Source organism: Megascapheus bottae, chromosome 4 (assembly GCF_031878675.1).
Source record: "Megascapheus bottae isolate mThoBot1 chromosome 4, mThoBot2.hap1, whole genome shotgun sequence".
NCBI classification, from domain to species: Eukaryota; Metazoa; Chordata; class Mammalia; order Rodentia; family Geomyidae; genus Megascapheus; species Megascapheus bottae.
Window position 1 is genome coordinate 49,268,948 of NC_143512.1, and position 23,296 is coordinate 49,292,243.

The 23,296-nt window shown below is 35.8% G+C and overlaps 1 protein-coding gene across 3 annotated transcripts in view; it reads right to left on the minus strand.

Moving 5' to 3' along the window:
• The window catches only part of Rnf180 (ring finger protein 180), a 111,987-nt gene that overhangs the window by 58,979 nt on the left and 29,712 nt on the right, over positions 1 to 23,296 (minus strand). For all 3 annotated transcript variants that reach the window (XM_090331876.1, XM_090331874.1, XM_090331875.1), the window contains exons 3-4: positions 20,391 to 20,483; positions 17,521 to 18,471 (exon numbers count right to left, since the gene is read on the minus strand). In XM_090331876.1, coding sequence (XP_090188002.1) covers positions 17,521 to 18,471; positions 20,391 to 20,483 — 1,044 coding nt within the window. The remainder of the gene's footprint in view (positions 1 to 17,520; positions 18,472 to 20,390; positions 20,484 to 23,296) is intronic.

The window sequence follows — 23,296 nt, forward strand, 5'->3', positions numbered from 1 at the left end:
CACCAAAACAAAATCAAACACTCATGAAGTACTAATCACCATTCTAAAATAATCTTAAATTTTTTTAAATGGAAACTTTGAGTGAATAAGAATAAAAGTACTATTTTGAATATTCAGAACCCCATGGTTTTGTTGATAATGATTTTATAGATGCAATTTCTAAAGCAAAGTAACAAAAACAAAATGAATGATTAATCAACGTTAAAAGCCTCTGCACATGAAGAAAATAGAGGGTTGAAAACATCTATACAACAGGAGAAAACATTTGCAAACCATAGGTCTGATTAGGGGTTAATCTTCTAAATACATGTGAATTCTTAAAACGCAATTGTTACAATGAACAGTGCAATGAAACAATGAGATAGAGAGAGACTAAACATACACTTCTCCAAAAAAAGACATGAAATGATTATCAAGTATGTGAAAACACTCAGTTTCTCCAGGAAATTCAAATCAAAACCACACTTAAGTTTTGCTTTGTAGGAATTGGAATGATGATTACTTTAAAAAAATCATGAAGAGCAAGTGTTGGTGAGAATGTGAACTTCTGTTGGCAGGACTGCATGGATTATTCCAAAGTAAACTCACATATCCTATTTCTGTATACTTATAATGGAAAAAAAGAATTGAATTCAGGATCTCAGGAGGACATTAGCTTCCTATGATCAGTGGAAGGATTGTGGAAATAAGAGATATCCGTCCGTGGATGGATGGGTACAGTAAATGTGTTTTTTGCATGCAATAAATACTATACAGTCTTTCGAAAGAAAAGAATTCTGCAATATGCAACAAATGTATGAGACTTAAGAGCATTATACCAAGTGAAATAAGTCAGACATACACAAACAGATTCTGGAACTGAGGAAGGTGACAAATGGGGAATTATTAATCTATTTTATGCTTATCAACAATAACATTCTAGACTTAAAAATTTGTTGGGAGAGTTGATGGAGTATTTGTAACAAAAGAAAAATTGTAAGAATGACATAAAACTTCAAGAAAGGCCAGAAATTATCTTATCCAGGATATTCTAATCTCTGACTAAAAGTGACTAGCCTTGTTGATCTTTGAGAAAAAAAGATAAAGAAAACAAAGAGTAGGCAGAAAGAGTACATTTATAATGGTATGCCTCAGAGTATTAATAAGTGATACCAAATTCATTCTAAATTGGATACCTTTTATTTTAGTTGAGACAAGTGTCTCAAAAACCTGATACAGTAATCTGTTAAGGATAATCCATTTACTATTCTGAGTGTATTGAGTACATTCAGTTAATAAACTTTTGGGTAATTCCGGATTTGAAACAAGTGCCTTAATTCTATTTTGGCATAGTTACTCTTAGGTTTCTCTCCATCCTGCAGATATTGTATCATTTACAACTCCTGTGGGATTATTTTGATATTCTGCCTTCTGATTACCTGGTCTCTAGACAACTTGTCTCAGTCTCCACTGTGGCATCTGGAATATATGTCTCCAATGTGCAAACCAACCATCAGGTCCTCTGTTACCTGTCTGAGCTGTCCCTGACGTCCCCCCAGCTCTTTCTGGATATATCTCTTGACTAGTCATATTGAACTATGTAATCATTACAGAAAGAACCAAGCAAACTCATCATGTCTCAATTCTCCCTCCTATTAATCTCACGGGAGTGCCTCTCACCACTTTAAGCAGCAAGAACTTTTACATCTTCTATGATAACATCTAATTGCCAGACAGCTCAAGTACCATGTCCATGAAACATTCCAGTACTTCGTAGATATAACTGATCTCTTCCTCCTTTGCATTCTTTCTGCACTCACACAATGCCCACCATTGCATGCATTTGCCTACCTTCATGAACCTCACTTTTCTAAGCCAGAAGTTATCTAGCATGGGAAGTGACCATGGCAAAGGCTGAAGCAGAAAGTCTGTACTGAAGGAAACAGAATTCCTCACTTCGCCACCTTGTGCAGCTCTTTACCATGACTAGACTACCCAGCACTGGGATAAAAGCATCATAAAGCATCTAACTTAGAGCAGAGCTCATTTGATATGGGGATTCCAAACTGAAGGCATAGATATAACCTATCAACAACCATTAGAACAGTGTTCTTGGCACTGCAGGGTTTGATCCATTATGGAAAGATTTTGGAGAGCTTTACATATTCTATTGTTGAAAAGGACATTTAAAAAAAATATCTGCGAGTATACATCCTCAAAATGTGTAGGAATTTTCCCCACTGGCCAGGTAGCTGCAGGGAACACCAGCTACGCATTCGCTAACCCAATTAAGCACCGAGACTATCTACTGGGAAGTAGTATCACAGACTGAGGACATGGTTCCACTTGGCTGCCCTCCTCACAAATGCCAATGCAAAATGCAGGCCTCTGGAGCCTCTGACACCTTCCTTGAGTGAAATAAATTTTCTAGACTGGCTTCTAGAGCCCAAAGAAAACTTTTTGTATACTGATTCATTTTAATCTAACTAAACATCCCAATGAAGAATTATACAGAGAAAGGCCTGGAAAAGTCTGGAGTAATGGCACCTGTGTAACAACTTTTTTTTAAATGTTCTCACTAATTTCAGTGATCACCTGTGCTTTCAGAGAGTGGTAATCTTTTTTTTTTTTCATTGTCTTGACGGTGAAGCTCACTGACTCATCCAGGGTGCTGAATTGTCATTATCAAAATGATAATGATAATTCTTAAAAATAATGCAATAGGCTGAGCAACAGTAGTTCATGACTATATCCCTAGCTATTCAGGAAGCTGAGACCTGAGGATCATGGCTGTATATCAGCTTGGACAGGGAAGTCCATGAGACTCTTATCTCCAACTAACCACCAAAAAACCCAAAGTGGTGCTGTGTCTCAAAGTGGTAGAGCAGCAGCCTTGAGTAAAAAAGCTCAAGAATAGCACACAGGCCCTAAGTTCAAGCCCCATGACTGACAAAATAGTAGTAATAATAGCAATAATAATGATGAAAACAATTACAAGAAAGTTTCCAATGTCAATTGATTCCTCTTTTCACTAAATTTTCAGCAGCTTGTGATGCTGTGCAATAGAATTTCCTCACTGGAGTGTTTCTTCCAAAATTTCAGTCCAACTTTTCAAACCCGCTGACTGTTTGGTTCCACTAGCTTTATGGAATATTCTGGTTCTTTGGTTTCATCCATAAGAAGAAACTCTCTGTGCATTGAAGTTTTGTAATTTGACAAAGGAATTCAGTCATATCTTTAGGCTTCACTTCTAATTTCAGTTTCCTTGCCATTTCTCTGCCATATCTTTGTACTTTGCTCCATATTCTTCTGGACTCCTCCAAAGGCATCAGTAAGGGTTGGAATCAAATTATTATAATCTTTTGTTGACTTCTTTTCTCCTTCCTTGAACCAGGCAGTATTTTTAATGGTATCTAGAATGAGGAGTCTTTCCACAGGTCTTTGGTTTCCTTTGCCTGGATTCATCACTGACTAAGGTACTCTTGCAAAGAAGTAGTTCTTAAATAGTAAGATTTCAAAGGGAAAATTGCACCTACAGAAGGGGTGTTATAATAGTAAGCATTAAAACACAAATTTTTTTTTACATCTGTGTTACAGCTCATACGTGACTAGGCAATGAGCAGTAGTAATTTTTTTTGTGGGTCATGGGACTTGAACTTGGCCTAGACATTGTCTCTGAGCTCTTCAGCTCAAGGTTACTGCCCTACCCTTGAGCCAAGCCCCACTTCCTGTTTTCTAGAAGTTAATTAGAGATAAGGATCTCAGGCTGGCTTTGAACCTTGTTTCTCAGATCTCAGCCTCCTGAATAGCTAGGATTACAGGCATAAGCCACCACGCCTGGCAGTAGTAATGTTTTGAAATGAACTTTTTTATTCTGAGCAGGTCTCAACAGTAGACATAAAATATTCAGTAAAACATGTTGTAAACGGATGTACTGTAATTTAGACTTTCTTGCTCCATAATGGCTCATAGGCAGAGTCGATTCTTAAGGGGCCTAACCATTTTTGGAATGGTCAATGAGCACTGCTTCCATTTAAACTCACTGGCTGCATTAGTGACTAAAAAAGACAGCCTGTCTTTGGAAGCCAGACACTGAATGTCTCTCTAGCTATGAGTAGGGATGTTAGCTGAAACAGTGATACAGCACTTGCTTAGCAAGTGGGAGGCCCTGAATTCAAACTCCAGTACCACCTCCAAAATATTATCTTTTGTACTCACAACTACCTAACTGGCCCAAGAGGCCCAGCTTTCAGCCTATGGAAGCTCTGAACACGTCATTTTCATTAAGCTTCATCATCTCTAGCCTTTGATTTCAAGTGACAGACATGGACCTCTTCCTTTCTCTTGAATACTTTAGTGGCCACTGTAGCATTATCAGCTCAATTTCAGTATTATTCTGCTCAGGAAAGAGGGAAACTTGAGCACAGTAAGAGAAAGAGAAATGAAGAAATATTGATGTCACAATAATAGTTACAAAGATCACCATGGTAAATGCAGTCATAATAAAGAAAAAAATGCCATTGTAAGAATTAACAAACCATAACACAGAAACTTAAAGCAAGCACATGCTTTTCAAAAGATAGTTCAGAAAATCTTGAACTTGTGGGCTACCCCAAATCTTCAATTTGAAAAAACAAACTTATTATCTAAGAAGTCTAATAAAATAAAAATTAGTATGAAGAAAGAACTTTTGTGATTAAGATTTTTTTTTTCTCTCTCTCTTGAAAATGTTGGGACATTGATTTATTCCACACTTTGCTTTATATTTAACTACAATAATGAGCATATTCATTTAATCTAGGCTAGCTAATAGCCCAGAATGAAAGCAGGAAAATATATAGAATGCTCTAGAGCCTGCTGGGAGAGCAGAACTCAGCAAGTTCACTCCTGAGTAAGCAGAAACTCTTGAACATATTACCACATGCACTCTTCCCCAAACAATTACTGATTAAAGGCTAATTCATTGACAGATTCTATATTTAGCAGGCTGATTTGGGACTTAAATGACTAATGAATTAACTGATTAAAACCTCATCTTTTTTTTTGCTAGACCTGGGGCTTGAGCTCCAGGGATTGAGCACTGCCCTTGGACTTTCTCAAGGCTATAGCCCTATCATTTGAATCACAGCACCACTTCTGGCTTTTTCTATGTATGTGGTCCTGAGGAATCAAATCTGGGTCTTTGTGCATGCCTGGCAAGTACTCTACCACTAGGCCAAATTCCTGGCCCCTAAAAGCTCATCTCTTTTTATCAAACTCAGCCAAGTTTGTGAAATCTATTTCTAATTGTCTTTACATAATCTTAAAAGAAACTGAGTATCATTTATATGACCATTGATTCAAAATGCCACAAAGGCAAACTGGACCTTTTGGACTTTTGTTTACTTGTAAGTTCTAAAAAATTGAGACAGGGTCATGGGAATGACTTATATTCCCTATGTCATCAATATATGTCTGGTCTGTGGATGATATTTCTGTGGGTTCAAGTAGATGCCAGTAGTCTGGCACAGTCTGTGCTACTTGAGAATTATTCACTTACAAAGATGTATTTTGTTGTCTAATGTTTCTTCAGTGAGATTTCTAGCTCCACACAATATTACCTCTGAGTGAGTATTACCATTAGTCCCATATCTTCTATCTAAATGTTATTTGTTCTCCTGCAGCTTTCTCTGTTGTGGTTCACTAAACATCTTCCAATAATGTCTTATGCCTCTCATAATTCCCAGCCCAGCTCCCCAACCCAAAATTGTCTCTGTCTTACTTACATGAGACTTAGTAGACTAATCTCAATGTTTCTGCCAAATGATGATCATAGTGAATATGTAATCAATGAATCATGTTTATAGAGTACATACTCATTTTTAGAACCCTATAATGACAAAAGAAGTGAGTAATGTGCAAATATTGAAGGTTAAAAAAATACCCATTTGTCTGAAAGTTATCTAGACTTAACACATTGCTACTCTTCTCTTTCAAGGCTGACTGAACTGGTTGTGCAAAATGGAAATGGAAAATGAAGATTTGAGACAAAATTGAGGTTGCTCATCAGTTTGCCTTAGAACAAAGCAATTATCACGGATTAACTTGGGGGTAGGAGACATTATAATTACAGGTCCTTAAAATGAGGAAGAGGAGTGCAGTTGACAGAACTACACAGGGACACTATGAGAAAAACTGAGCTAGTCACTGCTGGCTCTGAAGATGGAATGTGAACATGAGCAAAAATGTAGAAAAGTTCCAGAAGCTAGAAAAATACAAAAAGCTCTAGTTCCAGAGAGGAGAATAGCCCTGCCAAACCTTGGGTTTGGTCCAATGACACACATTATTTTAGCTTATTTCAAACTTCTGACCTCCAAATTCAGAATAATCTTATAGCAACTAAAGAAAAATATACCATCAAAGCATATGAATCGAGCTAGTGGCTTCATGATTTCCTTAAAATAATTTCTTTATTCTACTGGATTTTGCTGCTCATTTAGACAGAAGTTTCCTCATTTGTATTTGTATCTTCTACTTATAAGACAACCTAAATAATTTACAATATTTTTGGCTATGGATAAAAGGAAGATCTAATCATTAGAGAGAGTAACATGCAATATAAAACTATTTCTAAATGTTTAGCTAGACAAAAAGTATAATTAATGAAAAGAATTAATGGTGACTGCTCTAACCATTCTTTTATTCAAAACTGGGGAAGAATAGTTGCTCAAATGCAAATTAATAAACTCTGTGGACCAGTGAGGTATGAATGGCTCCCTGTGTTCTGCTGGCTTACATCATCCTGCCAGCCTTTCAGCCCTTCTCCACACTGAACACTTACTATGGATTTCATCCTGAACCCAGGGGACTTCCAAAAACTGCATGTGACATTTGAAATTTAAAACCAGAATGGATAATGTCTTTATATGGCCTCACACATAATTTCTCACACATTAGTATGAATGCAAGAAAGATCTTTTCTACCCCCTGAATAAGTAACATATGCCCCCTGTAACATGAGGCAGCCAGGATACAGACTGTTAGCTGATAGCAGAGAGAGGGAGCCTTCCTAGGATTGTGGAAAGTTCCCCTCACAAAGTGCAACATCTCTTCTATTTTGATCAGCTGAGAGAGAAAAATATATTATTCCATTTTCATTTTCTAATTTGTTTTTTATTTTTTATTTCATTTTACTATCAAAGTGATGTGCAAAGGAATTAGTTACATATGTAAGGTAAGGAGCACTGGAAAAAAAAGAGGGAGGGGATAAATGTATTCACTAATCCAGGGCATGAATCTGTTGATGGAAAGAAATGCTTGTGTTTATTTTACTCCAAGAGGACATTTGGTGCCCTCTGGTGTCAGGCTTCATCTGTAAACTAGCACTATTGAGAGGATCTTGAGAACTGATGAGCCTGTCTTAATATAGCATTGATATGTAATTGTTTTCAGTGGAAATTTTAGTCATAGACTCCTCAATAGTCCTTTGCATTCCAAGGGTGTTTTAGGAAAGCATCATTAAGAAGTGTAGACTCCTAAGTAAAAGACTTGACTATCATTTATCTTCTCCTTTTAGATTTATTGCAAGAGAGAAAAAAGGGGAAAGAACCAAGGCTTTATGCCAAGTAAGGCACAACATGGCAGGATGTTATTGTCTGGTGTGATTTCGACACATTCTTCAGCGTTTTCTAAAATATTACAGATATACAATAGAACAGAAAGATGACATCTGTGATATTACTCAGCAGAAGAAAGCAAACATAATGAAGTTAGAATCTTCTGTCTGGCAAACCACATACTATTCTCTTTTCCCACAACAGATAATTTGGTATTTAAGTAATTTATTGTCAAATATAATTTTCAGTTTTCTGCACCTTCATTGTTATTCTGCTTGTAAGATTGCAAAGGAAGTTTTTAAGTACACATCAAACCAAATACAGACTTGCCAACCCCCTACCGCCAGTGTGAGGGTACATGGCAGCTGACACCGTGTGCCTCCACGTGTCATTCACATATGAGAAGTGCAGGGGAGATCTCTGTCTGAGCCCAGGACACGACTGGAGGTAATTTGAAGCAGACGAGGTATGTATTGAGTAAAAGGATTCCTGTAGGGAGCAACTGTGCACGGACATTCACAAATGTTAGGCAAGGAGTGAACTGCTCTGCCATATGGCATTTCAATGCTATTTAGCGCTGTGGTGAGCACATCCCTCCTCACTGGATGGGAGCACATTCTTGGACATGTAGGCCCATTTTTTGTGAAGATTCTTGCCCCATATTTTTGTTCTCTTTGCTAATCTTGGTTGTGTCTTTCCAGTGCATAAAACATAGCTGTGAAGATACTGGGTCCCATGAATCCTCTTGGGAAATCTCTGACTAAAGAAAGTTTGATGAACCTATGACACAACCCATTAGTCCAGTCTAATCCTAGAGAAAGTCTTGAATGAATCCCAGGGAGTAAACAGCGTACAAAATTCCGAAATTGTGCTCAAGGTTTTCTCAACAAGACCAAGTTTGGAAATTTGAGACATAAAACTAGTTTGGGGGCCAGGAGCATGGCCTAGTAGTAGAATGTTTGCCTAGCATTCATGATTCCTCAGTACCACATACAGAGAAAAGGCCAGAAATGGTGCTGTAGCCAAGTGTTAGAGCACTAGCCTTGAGAAAGCTCAATGACAGTGCTCAGGACCTGAGTGCAAGCCCCAGGACTGGCAAAAATATAAAAATAAAAATAAAATAAACTATCTAGTTTTTTGCCATGTGGTATGCTGGATGAGATCCTAGATACAAAGACAAAAACTAGGTAAAATAAGAAATATCAATAATGTAAGACTTTAATCAATAACATATCAAGGTGAGAGCTGGTGTCTTATCCCTATAATCCTAACTACTCGGAAGGCTGAAGTCTGAGGGTCAAAGTTGCATGGGCAGAAAAGTCCATGGGACTCTATCTGCATAAATTCAGCAAGAACCTGAAACTAGGGTGGCTCAAGAGGTAGAGCTCCAGCCTTGAACAAAAAAATCCAAGGAATAGTACTAGGCCCAGAGTTTAAGTTCCCATACCAACAACCATACACATATACATACACAAAATAAAAATAATAATAACATTAGCATCATTAGTTGCTTCTTTAGTTGTGGCTACTAGAAGCTATTAATAATAGAGAAAACCAGGTGTGGGGGATATAGCAATTTCTTTCAATATTGTCACAACTCTTTATAACGCTAAGTAAATCTTAAAAAAATATATACACATACATGTATATGATATACATATGCATATATATATAATTCCTGAGCAGTTATCATGTACTGCACTGTGTATTAGAAATTTAACCTATGCAATTACTGATGGTAAAGACATCAGTTATTATGTAACTTTACTACATATCAATTCATTTTATGATTGTAAAATTACTTGAGATAGCAAAAAGGCATTTATCCAATTATACCTTATTATTGCACTAAATGATGACTTCCTGAAAGGCAAAGACTTATTAGAAATGTCAACCTATTGACTAATGCCTAAATGCTTTTATATTCATAAATGGAGTGGCAAAAATGCTGAAATACTAATCTGAGTAATAAACATTGATCTCTGTGAATATGTAATGTTCTTTTACTCTTATTAAATATGTTCTTTCCTAAAAGACAATTTGTTGACTATGTTAATGGTTAATAAAAAGATCAGAACTCTCTATCATTACATTAAATGTATCACAGTTTCAATGATTAATTTTCTGTTTAAGGAAAACGAAAATGAACACAAAATAATTTCAATATTTGGATCATTATTGTAATTCCAAATTACAAACAGCCAAAGACATTTGCAGCATGATTTGCATGTCTTTTAATACAATGAATTAAGTAATAAGAAATCAAATGGACTCCTTCAAAATCTGTGAAAAAAGTGATTCATATGAACAAATTCATTAAAAGGAAATTAGTACTTTTATAAAACATACTTTTTTCTAGATAAACCTGTATAAGAAGCTCTCTAGTATAACTTATTAGCTTGTATTTTATCAGTGCCTAACCACCACTCTTAGTCTTACCTCATTAAAAGTACTATGATAAAGATGTATTGGAATTATCATACTGAATTAGAGACTTATTATCTCTGATGTAATAAAATCAATAATTTTTAAACACATAAAACTTCTTTTACAGTAGTTTCCTCTAGTCTTTAAAGAGACATTTTCTTTTATTCATATTAGACAGGCCCATAGTATACAAATTTCAATATAGGAGTTAAAATGCTATTTGAATAGAAATATATTTAGAAATATAATGCATCCACACTAGTAGCAGCTTTAATATTTCTCAAAACAGAATTATATGTACTAGGAATATATTTGGAATAATTCCCTGAAAATTTTTCTGCGTTTCAGCTTCTCCATGTTGATCTTAGGCAAAGTAAGTGGACAAATGAAATCTCAAAGAAAACTACAAGGTAGATTGAACTGAATAAAAGTCAAAGTACAGCAGGATACATTTTATACTTTATAGTTAAAATAGTGAAGGAGAGTTATAGTGCTAAATGTTTAGATGAGAAAAAAATAAGATCTCAAACCAATGAAATTTAGAAAAGGTCAGAGAAATTCAAAATGAAGACAGTAAATTATAAAGATCAGGAATCAATGGCTTTTGAAATCACAAAACAATGAAGAAAAACAATTAAGAGCTGGGGTTTTTGTTGTTGTCTTATTTTATGAAAATAAAATTGATAGCTACTTCCTGGGAAAAGAAGAATGATGAGAAAGAGCAGAGGAAGAGCAAAAGGATGAGGAAGAGGGAAGAGAACAGAACAGAAATTGTTATTATCAGGATTGAAAGGAAGATAGCATTACAGATACAACAGACATTTAAAAGGATAATGAACTACTAATATCATTGCTACACACATAACAATGAAATTGATTCCCTGAATTGTTCTATAATTATTCAAGTTACTGAATTCACAGTTAATACTTTTTAACAAAGAAAAGCTGTAGGCAGGTAGTTTTAGTCATAAATATTTAAATAAAAGTAGTATTAGTTCTCCACAGTATTTCCCAGAAAACACAAGAGGAAAAAACTAACACATCTTATAAGACTAGTACTTCCTTGATACTGAGAGGAAGAAATAAATGATATAAAAAATAAATAAAAACAAAAAGATCCAGAACATTTCAGGTCAATATATTAATGTTTGGGGATAAATGGGAACAAAAGGTATCATAAACATGTATTTCCACAGAACAGATAAATAATCAAAACCAGTATTTTAAAACATAAAATGTATTATCTTACATTTTTTCAAAACTAACAATAAATATGTCAGCAAAGTCCAGCACCACAGAGAGATTGTGAGTGCCAAAATCTATACAACATTGAGAGAAATCACACACCAAAATTAAAGAGAGATATACCATGATCTTGATAATCAAAGTCTATCTCAGAAAGACTATCATAATTTCAATCAAAATCTTAACAGAACATATTTTTTTGGTGGGTCATGGGGCTTGAACTCGGCCTGGGTTTTCTAGACGTTAAATGGAAATAAGCGTCTCAGGTCCTTTTGTGCCGGGGCTGGATTTGAACCTTGATCCTCAGATCTCAGCCTCCTGAGTAGCTAGGATTACAGGGTTGAGCCACTGCACCCAGTAACTTATATAATCCTATATGTATTTATGTATGTCCTTAAAAATGACAATAAAATAGGACCCTTTAATTTTTCTTTTTGAGAAATTGGACTTCTTCAAAATTGAATAACTTTGCTCTGCAGGAAAAAAATTTCAAGACAATAAAAAGAGAAGCTATGGATTCTGAAAACACATTTTCAAATTACATATCTAAGGCAGGACTTGGATAAAATACATAAAAATTCTTAAAACCAAGTAGAAAGAAAGCAGCCTATTTAAAAGTGTACAAACCATATGAATAGACACTGTACAGAGTAATATTTACAAGTGAAAACCAAATACATGAAAAATATTTGACACCACTAGATAAATGTACATTAAACTACAGTGTTATACCACTACACATATACTGAATGTATCTGAATGGTAAAAATAAAATATAAGTAAAATACCAGGTGTCTGCTTTCACAACTATGGCAAATCTCACACATTGCTGCTATGAATGCAAAACAGTACAACTATCCTGGAAAATGTTGACAGTCTCTTACATATTAATATATGCTTACAATATGATCCAGCAATTTCACTCCTGAGCATTTACCCTAGAGAGATGAAAATTTAGATTCACACAAGTTTATAACAGTTCTATTAATCACTGTTAAATCCCGAACAATCTACCTGTTTATAGTTAAATGTAAAAACCATGTCTCATTCATGAAATTGAATACTATTTAGCAGTAAAACCACCCCCAAACCCTATAATTACATGCAAAAAAAAATCACATAGGCAATATTGCTGAGTCAAAGAAGCCAACCTCAAAAGGTTATATACTATATAATCTATTTTTAACATTAAATTATTTCATAACATTTTCACTAAGACCATTTTGGTTGTTGCTGCATTAATCTGTTCTTAAATTACCAAACTAGATGCCAGGAATACATGCATTTTACTTCATTATATTTAAGAACAAAAGACGGTAATGTAAAAAAGGTTGGGGGAAGAAAAACAAGGAACTCTGCTGGGTTTTAGAAAGGTTTGTGGGCTACCTGAATGAAACTTAGTGCTATATCTTTCCCCACTGATGATATTTAGTCAACCTTTGCTGAACACTGGCTATAGCTTCTGATTTTAATGTCAATGTCATTTTTCTAAGTAACATTTTGTACTATTACCATTTTATATCATGATAATTATCCACTGAAAGATTTCTATCATACACAAAAATTCATTTAAAATGTCAAATAAGGCAGGTACCAATGATTCATATCTACAATCCTACCTACTCAGTAAACCAAGATCTGAATCACAACCTGAAGCCAGCCTGAGAAAATAAATCTGACATCCCAATTAACCAGGAAAAAGCTGGCAGTGGGGGCATGGCTCAAGTGGAAGAAAGTCAGCTGTGAGTAAAAAAATGCTAAGTGAGAGCTAGAGAAATAAAATGTCAAGTAATACTCAGAAAATCTTACTACTGATTTGAATTGCAAAATATGATTAATACAAATTCACTGTACAGAAAATGAATTATACAACTGTGGGTAGGGATGGGAGAGGAAAACTGGGGGAAAGCAAAGGAAAGGGTGATATTGTCCAAAAAGAAATGTACTTATTACATGACTTATGGAATGGTAACTCCTCTGAACAACATTTTAATAATAATAAAATCATTGTTAAAGCAACAAAGAAACTGTTTAAGCCCATCAATATGTATCTATAGAACTGCATATGTGGATAGAAAGTGTCCAGGTCTCTTGGTTATCAATATTTCATTGTGTTGTAGACTAATGTTTTTATCAACTCGGAATCATAATCCAATGTTTGGCCATGAAATCAATTCAGTAAACTGTAATCATGTTTTGGTAAAATTAAACAATGTGCTCCTGTCATCCCAGCTATCAGGAAATGTAAATAGAAGGGTCATGATCCAAACTGGAGCTGGGTATAAATGAGAGACTGTTCAAAACACAATTACAGAAAAAGGGGTAAGGTGGTAAGTGTTAAGGCCACCTAGCTAGTAAGCATAGGGCTAGTTTAAAGCTCAGTATTGAGAACAAAAATAGAAAAGCCTGACTGTACTGAGTCATCCTATGTCAGAACTATTTATGCATGAAACAACAAACTTCCTGATAATCTTAAAAAATTAAAAATTAAGCCAGGCACTGGTGACTCAGACCTGTAATCCTAGCTACTCAGGAAGCTGAGATCAGAGGATCATAGTTCAATATCAGCCTACGCATGAGACTCTTATCTCCAATTAACCACCAGAAAATAGGAAGAGGCACGGTGGCTCAAGTGGTAGAGTGCTGGCCTTGGGTTGAAGAGCTTAGGGACAATGCTCAGGCACAGAGTTTAAGCCCCACACTGACAAAAATAAATAAATAAAAATTAAAAATTAACAAGTTCCCTCCAACAAAAACTATAAAAAATAAAGTTGATGCTGACATGAGAACATGAAAGCTCAGACCGTGTGCTCATGGATGGAAAGATGAATAAAATGTCTATATGTAGGACACTGGTAGCTCATGCTTATAATCCTAGCCACGCAGGATGTGATTTATCAGCCTAGGCTGATAAATCTGAGAGACTCTCTGAGAGACTCTTAACTGCAATTACTTAGCAAAAAACTAGAAGAGGAGGTATGATACAAGTGGTAGAGCATCCTTGAGTAAAAAAGCTAAGCAAGAATACAAGATCCTCAGTTCAAGTCCCAGTACAATAACAAATAAATAAGTAAAATTTCCAAGGTGATCTACAGATTCAAAGTAATATTTATTAAAGTATCAATAATATTATTCACAGAAGTAGAAAATACCTTAAAATTTGCAGTAACACACACACACACACACACACACACACACACACAAAGTCATCTTGAACAACAACAAAATCAAAAAAGGCATTATGTGACCTGATTTCAAAATATATAGGGCCCTAATAATCAAGGCAACTTGTTATAAGAACAAATAGAACTGAGACATATAATATATTAACCAATACATAGCCAATGGATTTTCAACAGTGGCGATAATAACCCACCTTAGGGAAATACCAGTTTCTTAAATCAGTAATGCTGGGCAAATTTGATACCCATGGGACAAAAGAATGAAATTAGACCCCTTTTTTATGGTTTCAAAAAATCAGTTGTACTGGATTAAAGACTTTAAATGTGAGATCTGAAAATATTCAACTACTAAAACAAGTGTAGAGGAATCACTCCAGGACATTGGAATAAGCAGATATTTTTGGAATAAGATTTCCAGAGTACAGGAAACACAAGAAATCTAGACAGATGGGAGAATATCAGACTCAGGAGCTTTTGCACTGCAATGGAAACAGTCTGAGGGATGTAGACACAACCTGTACAGTGGCAGGCAACGTTCACAAGCTACTGACAAGGATAGCTTCCTGAATGTAAGAGAAATAACAGAATAGCGAAGAACTAAATATTCTGTTTTAAGAATCAGCAATTTTTGTTTCCAGTGAAAAAACATTAAAAGTGGCGGGAAGTTTGGCTTAGCAGTAGAGTGCTTGCCTAGCATACACAAAGACCGGGGTTCGATTCCTCAGTACCATATACATAGAAAAAAGCCAGAAGTGGTGCTGAGGCTCAATTGATAGAGCTCTAGCCTTGAGAAAGTCCAAGAACAGTGCTCAGGCCCTGAGTTCAAGGCCAAGACTGACAAAATAAAAGTGATCAGTAATTATAGTAACTGTTGTTTGTTTACCTCATGTACAAAGGGCAGAATCAGGGCTGGAGATCTGATTCAGGAGTAGAGCATTTACTTAGGATGCACAAGACCCTGAGTTCAATCCCTAATATCACCCAAAGAAAACAAAACAAAGCAACTACAAGTCTATATTGAAATTATTAACTAATGTACTGGCATCCCAAGCAAACATTCAATGAATTCTCATAAAAATGAATTCTACTGATTATGTAGAAACCTTGGGCTCTCCTAGCAGATTTACAATAGAACAAAACCTAGATACATAAGGCCATATAGAATGACACTAAATGTAAGGACCTCCAGGATATAGAAACAAAAGCCACATAACAAGCGATTGTTGTCCTTAATGTACTATGTTATCTCTCATCTCTTTTGCTGTCCTTTGGTTATTTCATATTGTTACAGTATTTTACCTGGTCATCTGATATATTGTATATATGCATACTTGGTTATTTGAAGTCGGATAGGGAAGGGAGGAAAACAAGATGAGGGACGGGCGGGCGTGGGGGAGGAAAATGGGGATCAAGACATGAGAAAGGGTATCAATGTATGTGAAGTAATGCACCTTCTATCTGGTGAGTATAATGTAACCCTTCTATTAATTACAATAAAAATATATAAAAAATTAATTCTAATAAATTAGCTAAGCAGAAAGGTTAAATCATGTGTATGAATAACTAAAAATAATGTCATCTATCTAAAGTTTTCCCCAAACTTAACTTTGCTATTGTCATCCTCTAAACTGTGTACATAGAATATTTCTATGCTTTAAATAATTAAATATTTAAATTATTAATGCAGATGAAGTTTTCAAAAGGACTCAACCATAGAATAAGCACATTTAATTTCAAAGATGTTATCTGCATCTGTTGTTAGAATACAGTAAGTTTAGCTTTCATATTTCCTTTGTGTTTACAAGAGAATTCAGATTTCTCCTTTCCAACGTGACTCTTTTTTTCCATATATTTTTTATTGTAATCCAATAGGACTCCTTTTAAGGTACTTTTTCTGAATATTCAACTAACATATGATCATCTGTAACTTATTTAGGTACAAGTCAACTTCTCCAATAGTTAGAATTTCATGGCTTCAATCAATTATACTATAAGATATAATGTTACTAAAAATATACTCATTTCAATCACATACTGATATCATAGTAGCCATCATTTATAAAAATACTGAAATGCTCCTATTACTAATCAGCCAAAATATAAGACACAATTACCTGTTGCTATAACTTTACTATATAACTAAAATATGGAAAACATACCCAAATCTGACTGAAGCACTCATTACACTGTTGTTTTTTTTAAAAAAAACAACAACTCTGTTTACAGCTAGGATCATGTCAGGAAGAGTTCACTTAGCTGTCTTACAGTGAATTATTAGACAAAATTGCTCCTTTATATGGCTCTGAGTACTGTCAATATTCATCACACTAATTAATAAGAACTACCACTGATTAGTAAGAAACTGGTAAGAAGGAACAATGTTTATTGAGAAACAGACAAGTCCTAAATCTTCCAAATACTCATAGTACTTCAGTCATTGGTTTAAATTGGCTTCCCTAGCAACTAAAACTTATTACTTGATTGATCACACACACAACCCTGAGATCCCTATTTTGAAGGATGAGAAATTCAAATAATGGAGAAGCAAATGCTCCTACAAAAATCACAAAAAGGGGAAATTATCCTTTAAGTAACATTTACAATTTGGCACAATTAATTACATGATCCACTTGTATCATATAAGTTCATAATTAAATAAGGTTCCTTGAAAATATCTGATTAAAATATGCATAATGAAAAGTGAACAATGTTGATTCAAGTTAGAAAAACATTTGTTTCCACTCAACCTAAAATTGCAAAGCCAGGTTAGCATGAAATAAATTAAAAGTATTTATAATAAGTTATCCAATCTCAATAACAGGACATCTTCAGTGCTTTTTGAAGCAAGCAAAAGAGGAGGGGAATGACAGGAAAGGTTATTTTTAAACATTTTTGAAGCATAGAAACAGGGTTAACACATTGTGAACTATAAAAGGGATGCGTGATTATTAAATGCATCTAGAGAAAAATGTCATTTTAGACATTAAAGCTGGGTTTCTGTAATACAGTTGTTTAAAGTTAGTTGTACATTTCAAGCCCCAATGTTTACAAAATGCAGAATTGTTAGCAAACTTCTTTAAAAATAACATTACCTGCTTCTGTAGCCATCTTTCATGCCTCCGTTGCTTTCTTCTCAGAGTCCTCAACTTGCTTCTTTCTCTCTTATTCAGCCTTTGGTTAATGGTGCCCAGTGAAAAAGTGGTGGAATGCAGGAAGTCCAGAGGAGACAGCTGTTCTTGCTCTGAGGCCTCCAACATGCTCCTCCCAGCAGAGGGCAGATCCATCACGAAAGTCAGGTTGCTGGTATTAGGAGCACATTCAGAGTACACTGAAGAAGCTTCTAGACCATACTGAAATTCTCCTCTTTGTGTCTGGATTTCACGGGGAGCCACTGAAAACCTTTGAAGCAACATATTAGGATCAAAACTGGATGGGTTCTGAAAAGAGCAGCTATTTTTACTAGACTGCAAAGGCAGTCCTGAAAGGTCCACAGGCTGTGTTTCACTTAGCCTATTGTAGGCAGTAATCTTACTATGTATTTGGTACAAAGTAGGTAATAAAGTCTCACTGATGTTCAGATCTAAACTATGTGATTTCCTATGATACGCTCTTGTCGTGCATCTGCCAGTCACCAGCTGGGGAACAAAAAGCTGGTATTTGGGATCTGACGTTTTGAAGAGCAGTTTTTCATTCTTCATCTCAAAGTAAGTGGCTCGTACCTCCAGGCAGAGTGCTTCTGTTAATCTTCCAAGACCATTATTATGTTGGGCCATATTTAAAAGCTTGTGGTTTCTGGGTTTGGAGATACCACCTGTCGGCAGAGTTTTCTTGTCACAACCTGACTGAACTCTGGGATGTGACATAGATTTCAGCGACGGTCTCATTAGTCTGTCTGCCTGTGCTGGCTGATAATCAGTCCGGCTCTTAGAGAGATGGACAGCTGCAAGCTGGCCACAGGAACATTTTGGAGCGCTGACAAAATTAAAGCCCCCTAAGTGAGCCCCACAGAAAGGGCAATTCAGTTTTCCAACTGTCCACTGGGCCTACAGGTAATAAAAGAAAAGAAAAGACAATTCTTTTATTGTAAAGTAACCAGAGAGAATGTGAGTTTGGGGGTAGGGCGAAAGAAAAAACAAAAGCCAACCCCGTGGAAGTTTTTAATGCTACAGAAAAGACTAGCTTTCTGTTTTCTGACTAGTAGACCGAACAGCAAATGGAAACAAGCATTCTAATAGAGATATGCAGCAACAACGTTCTAGAATGATAACATATTGCAAATCATGCCTAACCAACCATACACCTAAGAATTCCAAAAGAGCGGCTCTTAAACAACAGGTTGAATATGGATACAGTGTGAACTGATGAAGAGAAATACTCTATGAAGCTAGGAAGCAAATTAGTCTACAGAGCTTCATTTGCAAGTAAAATCTCAGAGAAAAGTGTCTGTTTTGATACCCTTCTTGCATACCAAGCGTGGGGGAGGGAAACTTCACCCAACCAACAGAATAAAGATCTCCCTGGCTTTTTACAAGCAACCCAAAGATCTCCATTGTATACATCAGGTAATGCATTAACCAGACATGGGTTAGAAATGAATGACAAACTTCCCTCACACTGATCTTTTCCACAAAGATAGTGGAGCCTCTGTCGTGTTCTAATGTGTTTTCTAAAGTTCAGGACACTTTACCAGCAATGAACTGGGCATTCTTCCAGAAATCATTATAGTGTGAGACTGAATATCTACTAAACGTTAAGGATTTTTTTAGACCAAGATGTAAGCAATTCAATGGGAAAATAATTATATTTTTCATATCTTTTCTAAGAGGAATTTTACATTATACAAAAGTAATGGTATCATATTAATAAGATGAGTTCTTGCTCTTACAATAAACAGTTTAGGAATGCAATGTGTCTTGATCATTGTCATCCCTTTCCACATCCTCAGCCATCCCTCCCAATCTATTCCTTCCCTTGCTTTTCTTAATGTTGTAGGGATACACTGAGTTTCTCTTTCTTTTTTTGTACTGTATTCTGCACCTCTTCTTGTCTTCATTACTCTACTTCCCTCCCATTGCTCCATCCCACTTCTTTCACGTGCCCACTTCCTGGTGCTCATTTCATTGCACTTTGATTTAGCCTTTCTAAGGAATTACACTGACTTCCCCCTTAAAACCTAGCCTGTTTCTGTTAATAACTGTATGTACACTTGCATACTTCCTGAAGTATTTACTTATATATTTATAAACTAAATCTAGTTTCTACATAGGAGGAAAACAGATGTTTCTACATAGGAGGAAAACAGATGTCACCTTTTAACATCAGTGTTTTCATTTTGGTTATCCCAGTAAGAGTCATTCATTATACTGCTTATTTTTATGTGTGACTGTGTATGTGTGTATGCATGTACATGTTTCCCTGTGTATGTAATACACACAAGATAATTCATTCATTGAACAGATATTATTGTAGATGCTGAGGATATATAATGACCAAAATACAAAATTCCCTAATGAATGTATTTATGAGTATGTATTTAAGTATACACTGTGTGATATACATGCTTATGTGTAATGAGTATTACTTATAGTCTAGAGAATATAGAGAGGTATGTAATAAAATTGGGGAGGGGAGAAGGTAAAAGGATAAGGTAAGAAGAGACAGCTGGTAGTTGGCCAGACAATGCTCAATAATTTTTTTTTAAAAAGAGGAAATGTGGGTACTAACTAGAGGAGTCTATTGGAGGAACATTCAAAGAAGAAAAAATACCACGCTTAAAGTGTGAGACCAAAAAGTGCTGTGAATGCTCCGGTTACAGTGAACAATCCAGTAAGCACAGTCTGGAGTCGCCACCCTGCTCATGTGTCTTGAAAAACAACACGTCAAAGACTCAAGCTCTAAAACGAGGACAAAGACATTCTAACAGGTGTATATTTCTACTTTACCTCAAAACAAAGAAACTTACTCTTTGTACCAGGCAGGTTATCCATTCTGGAAGGGCTTCTGCATTCATGTGCCACAGCTGACAGCTGTGCTGAGCATCCCCTGCGTGTCTCTCCTGGCATGGAAGATGAATGCTATCAGTAATGACCAACTCCCAGTTCCTCTCACCAGGTCCACAGGTACATAACATTCAAAAACAAATTCCATTGTTTTGCTAGAAAACAACTATGCATGCTGCCCTCTTGCCCTTGTTCCATCATGAAAATAAACCCACAACGATTGAAAAAAATAACAGGAATTAACTATATCATTAAAAATAAAAGACAGCTGAGCACCAGTGGTTTACTGCTGTAATTCTAGGGACTCAAGAGGCTGAAATCTAAGGACTGAGGTTCAAAGCCAACCATGGAAGAAAAGTCCATGAGATCCTTGTCTCAACTCCCCCCCCATAAACAACAAAAACAACAACAAAACACTTCCCCAAAAAAGCCAGAACTGGTGCAATGGCTCAAGTGGTAGAGCACTAAGCCTTGAGAACAGACGCTCTGGGACAGCTCCCAGTTCCCAGGCTCTGAGTTCCAGCCCCAGGACTGGTAAGATAAAGTAAAATAAAAGCCAAACTGTTCCAATTACTGAAACTACCAAATAAGATCTAAAATATACTAGTAAATAAATGGTTATTTCAAATTGGATAGGGAAGGGGGGGAAATCAAGATAAGCAGAGGGAGGGTCGGAGGGAAATGGGGACCATGTCATGAGAAAGGGTATCAATGTCTGTGAAGTTATGCACCTTCTATCTGGTGAATATAATGTAACGCTTCCATTAATCACAATAAAAATTATTTAAAAATATGTGTACTAGTATTTTCTTTTGTTTTCTTGTGTGTAAGACAATAAAGTACCATTTTTTTGGTGATAACCACCAAACTTCATGTCTGATTCTACTTCTGACAAAATAAAGAAGTTGCTATGTTTTCTATCATAATCATCAATAAACATATAGGAGGAGGAGAGAAATAATGAGTTTCAAGGACCACTAACTACCCTAGAACATGCTACCTTGCATACTGAAAAGCAACAGAAGCAAGAAGGATTTTAGATCTTTCCTAAACTAGGCCATGATGCTTTCCTGTGAGAGGTACCACAACTTAGGCCCAGAGGAAAGTAATGATCTTATCACAGAGAATATTCTGAGCAGACAGAACATGCTAAATTTGTTACCAGCATAAGATAATACCTTTTCTCTTTCATATTTCTTCATGAGCATCTGTTAACACTCTTCTACATAACAGCACACAGGTTTAAGTATTTCTGTGGAGCTTCATTTCCTTACCAAAGCTTTTCTGTCACATAAAATTATATTAAAGCCAATTAAAGCCAAGCATCAGTGGTTCCTGCCTGTAATCCTAGCTACTCAGAAGACTAAGATCTGAGGATCTGAGGATTGTGGTTCAAAGCCAGCCTGGGTGTGAAAGTTCATGAGCCTCTTATCTCCAATTAACCACCAGAAAACTACAAGTGGTACTGTGGCTGAAAGTGGTAGAATGCCAACCTTGAGCTGAAGAGGTCAGGGACAGTGCCCAGGCACAGAGCTCAACCCACATCATGTGTGTGTGTGTGTGTGTGTGTGATTTCTCTTGGAAATATGTCTTTTGAACCTATGGAGAGAGAAGAAGGTATTTTCTTTCCTTTATAGGAACGATTGTGTAGGACGCTGAAAAAAAGCTGATTAAATTTCTCCTGTACATGATCAACAAAAATTTAAACAAAGATATCTTTCTGAAGTAGATTTTAGAAATAAATGTGGTACAGAGACAAAATACTTTCCCAAGAGTCAGAAAAACACTGGACAGATGAGGGTAGATATATGTATATCTTTTCTACACATATGACTTTAGGTTAGTTAATTGTCCTTTCTAGGTCTCAATTTGTTTACCTGTAATTGAGTAGATAATTGTTTAATGGTAAGAAATCCTTTGTAGGTCTACAAAATTCCACTGTATGCAGTGAATGGAAGGAATTAGTTGAAAGGAACAGGGAGAAGACCAAAGATCCTACCCAGAAACCCTTTCTCAGGATCAGATGGTTCACTGAATAAGCTGTGCATGCTACAATGCTTTCCCATATTTCTTGAGTAGTTGTTCTCATTGTTGAAGCCAGGTTAACAACATAACAGACCAGAAAGATATTAAACACACCTATTAAGTTTATATTCTAAGTGATACAAGAAGTAGAGCTGATTTCCTTTAAGAATTCTTCCCTGAACAATTCACTTTAAGTTATGTCTTGGTGTGAAGGCCACCCAGAATTTCTAGGCTTAATTTCCCAAGTTGGACACACACACACACACACACACACACACACACACACACACACACACACACATATCCTTACATTGCTTATCTCCCCCATAAATAGATCTTAATTGAAATGTAAACAAAAAACTTTAGTGTAGTTTATTTAAATCTACAAAGAAGCCAAATTTAACTTCCCTCTTGTCAAAATGATATAAAAAGTCACAATGTAAATTAAAAAGAGAAAGAGACTTCAGCTATTGTTATACATTAGACCATATTTCATTATTTCTTTGTTTTTCTTGTGTGTGCCTATACTGGGACTGAACTCTAAGATTTGAGCCTGTCTTATTCATATCTGATGCTTTACCACTTGAGCTATCCCTCCTGTCAAATATTTTGCTAGTTAGCTAGACACAGTGTTCAGAACTTTTTTTCGCAGACTGCCTTGGAACCATGGTCCTACACTTTTCATATTCCTGAGTAGTTACAATTATAGGCTTGGACCACCCATATGCATATGATTATTACCACATATTATTTTTCTTATACTGTACATCAACAGTATTTCATGTGAACACTGATCAGGGCTAATCTCTGATCAGTGAGTATTAAGTTACAGTTAGATAATACC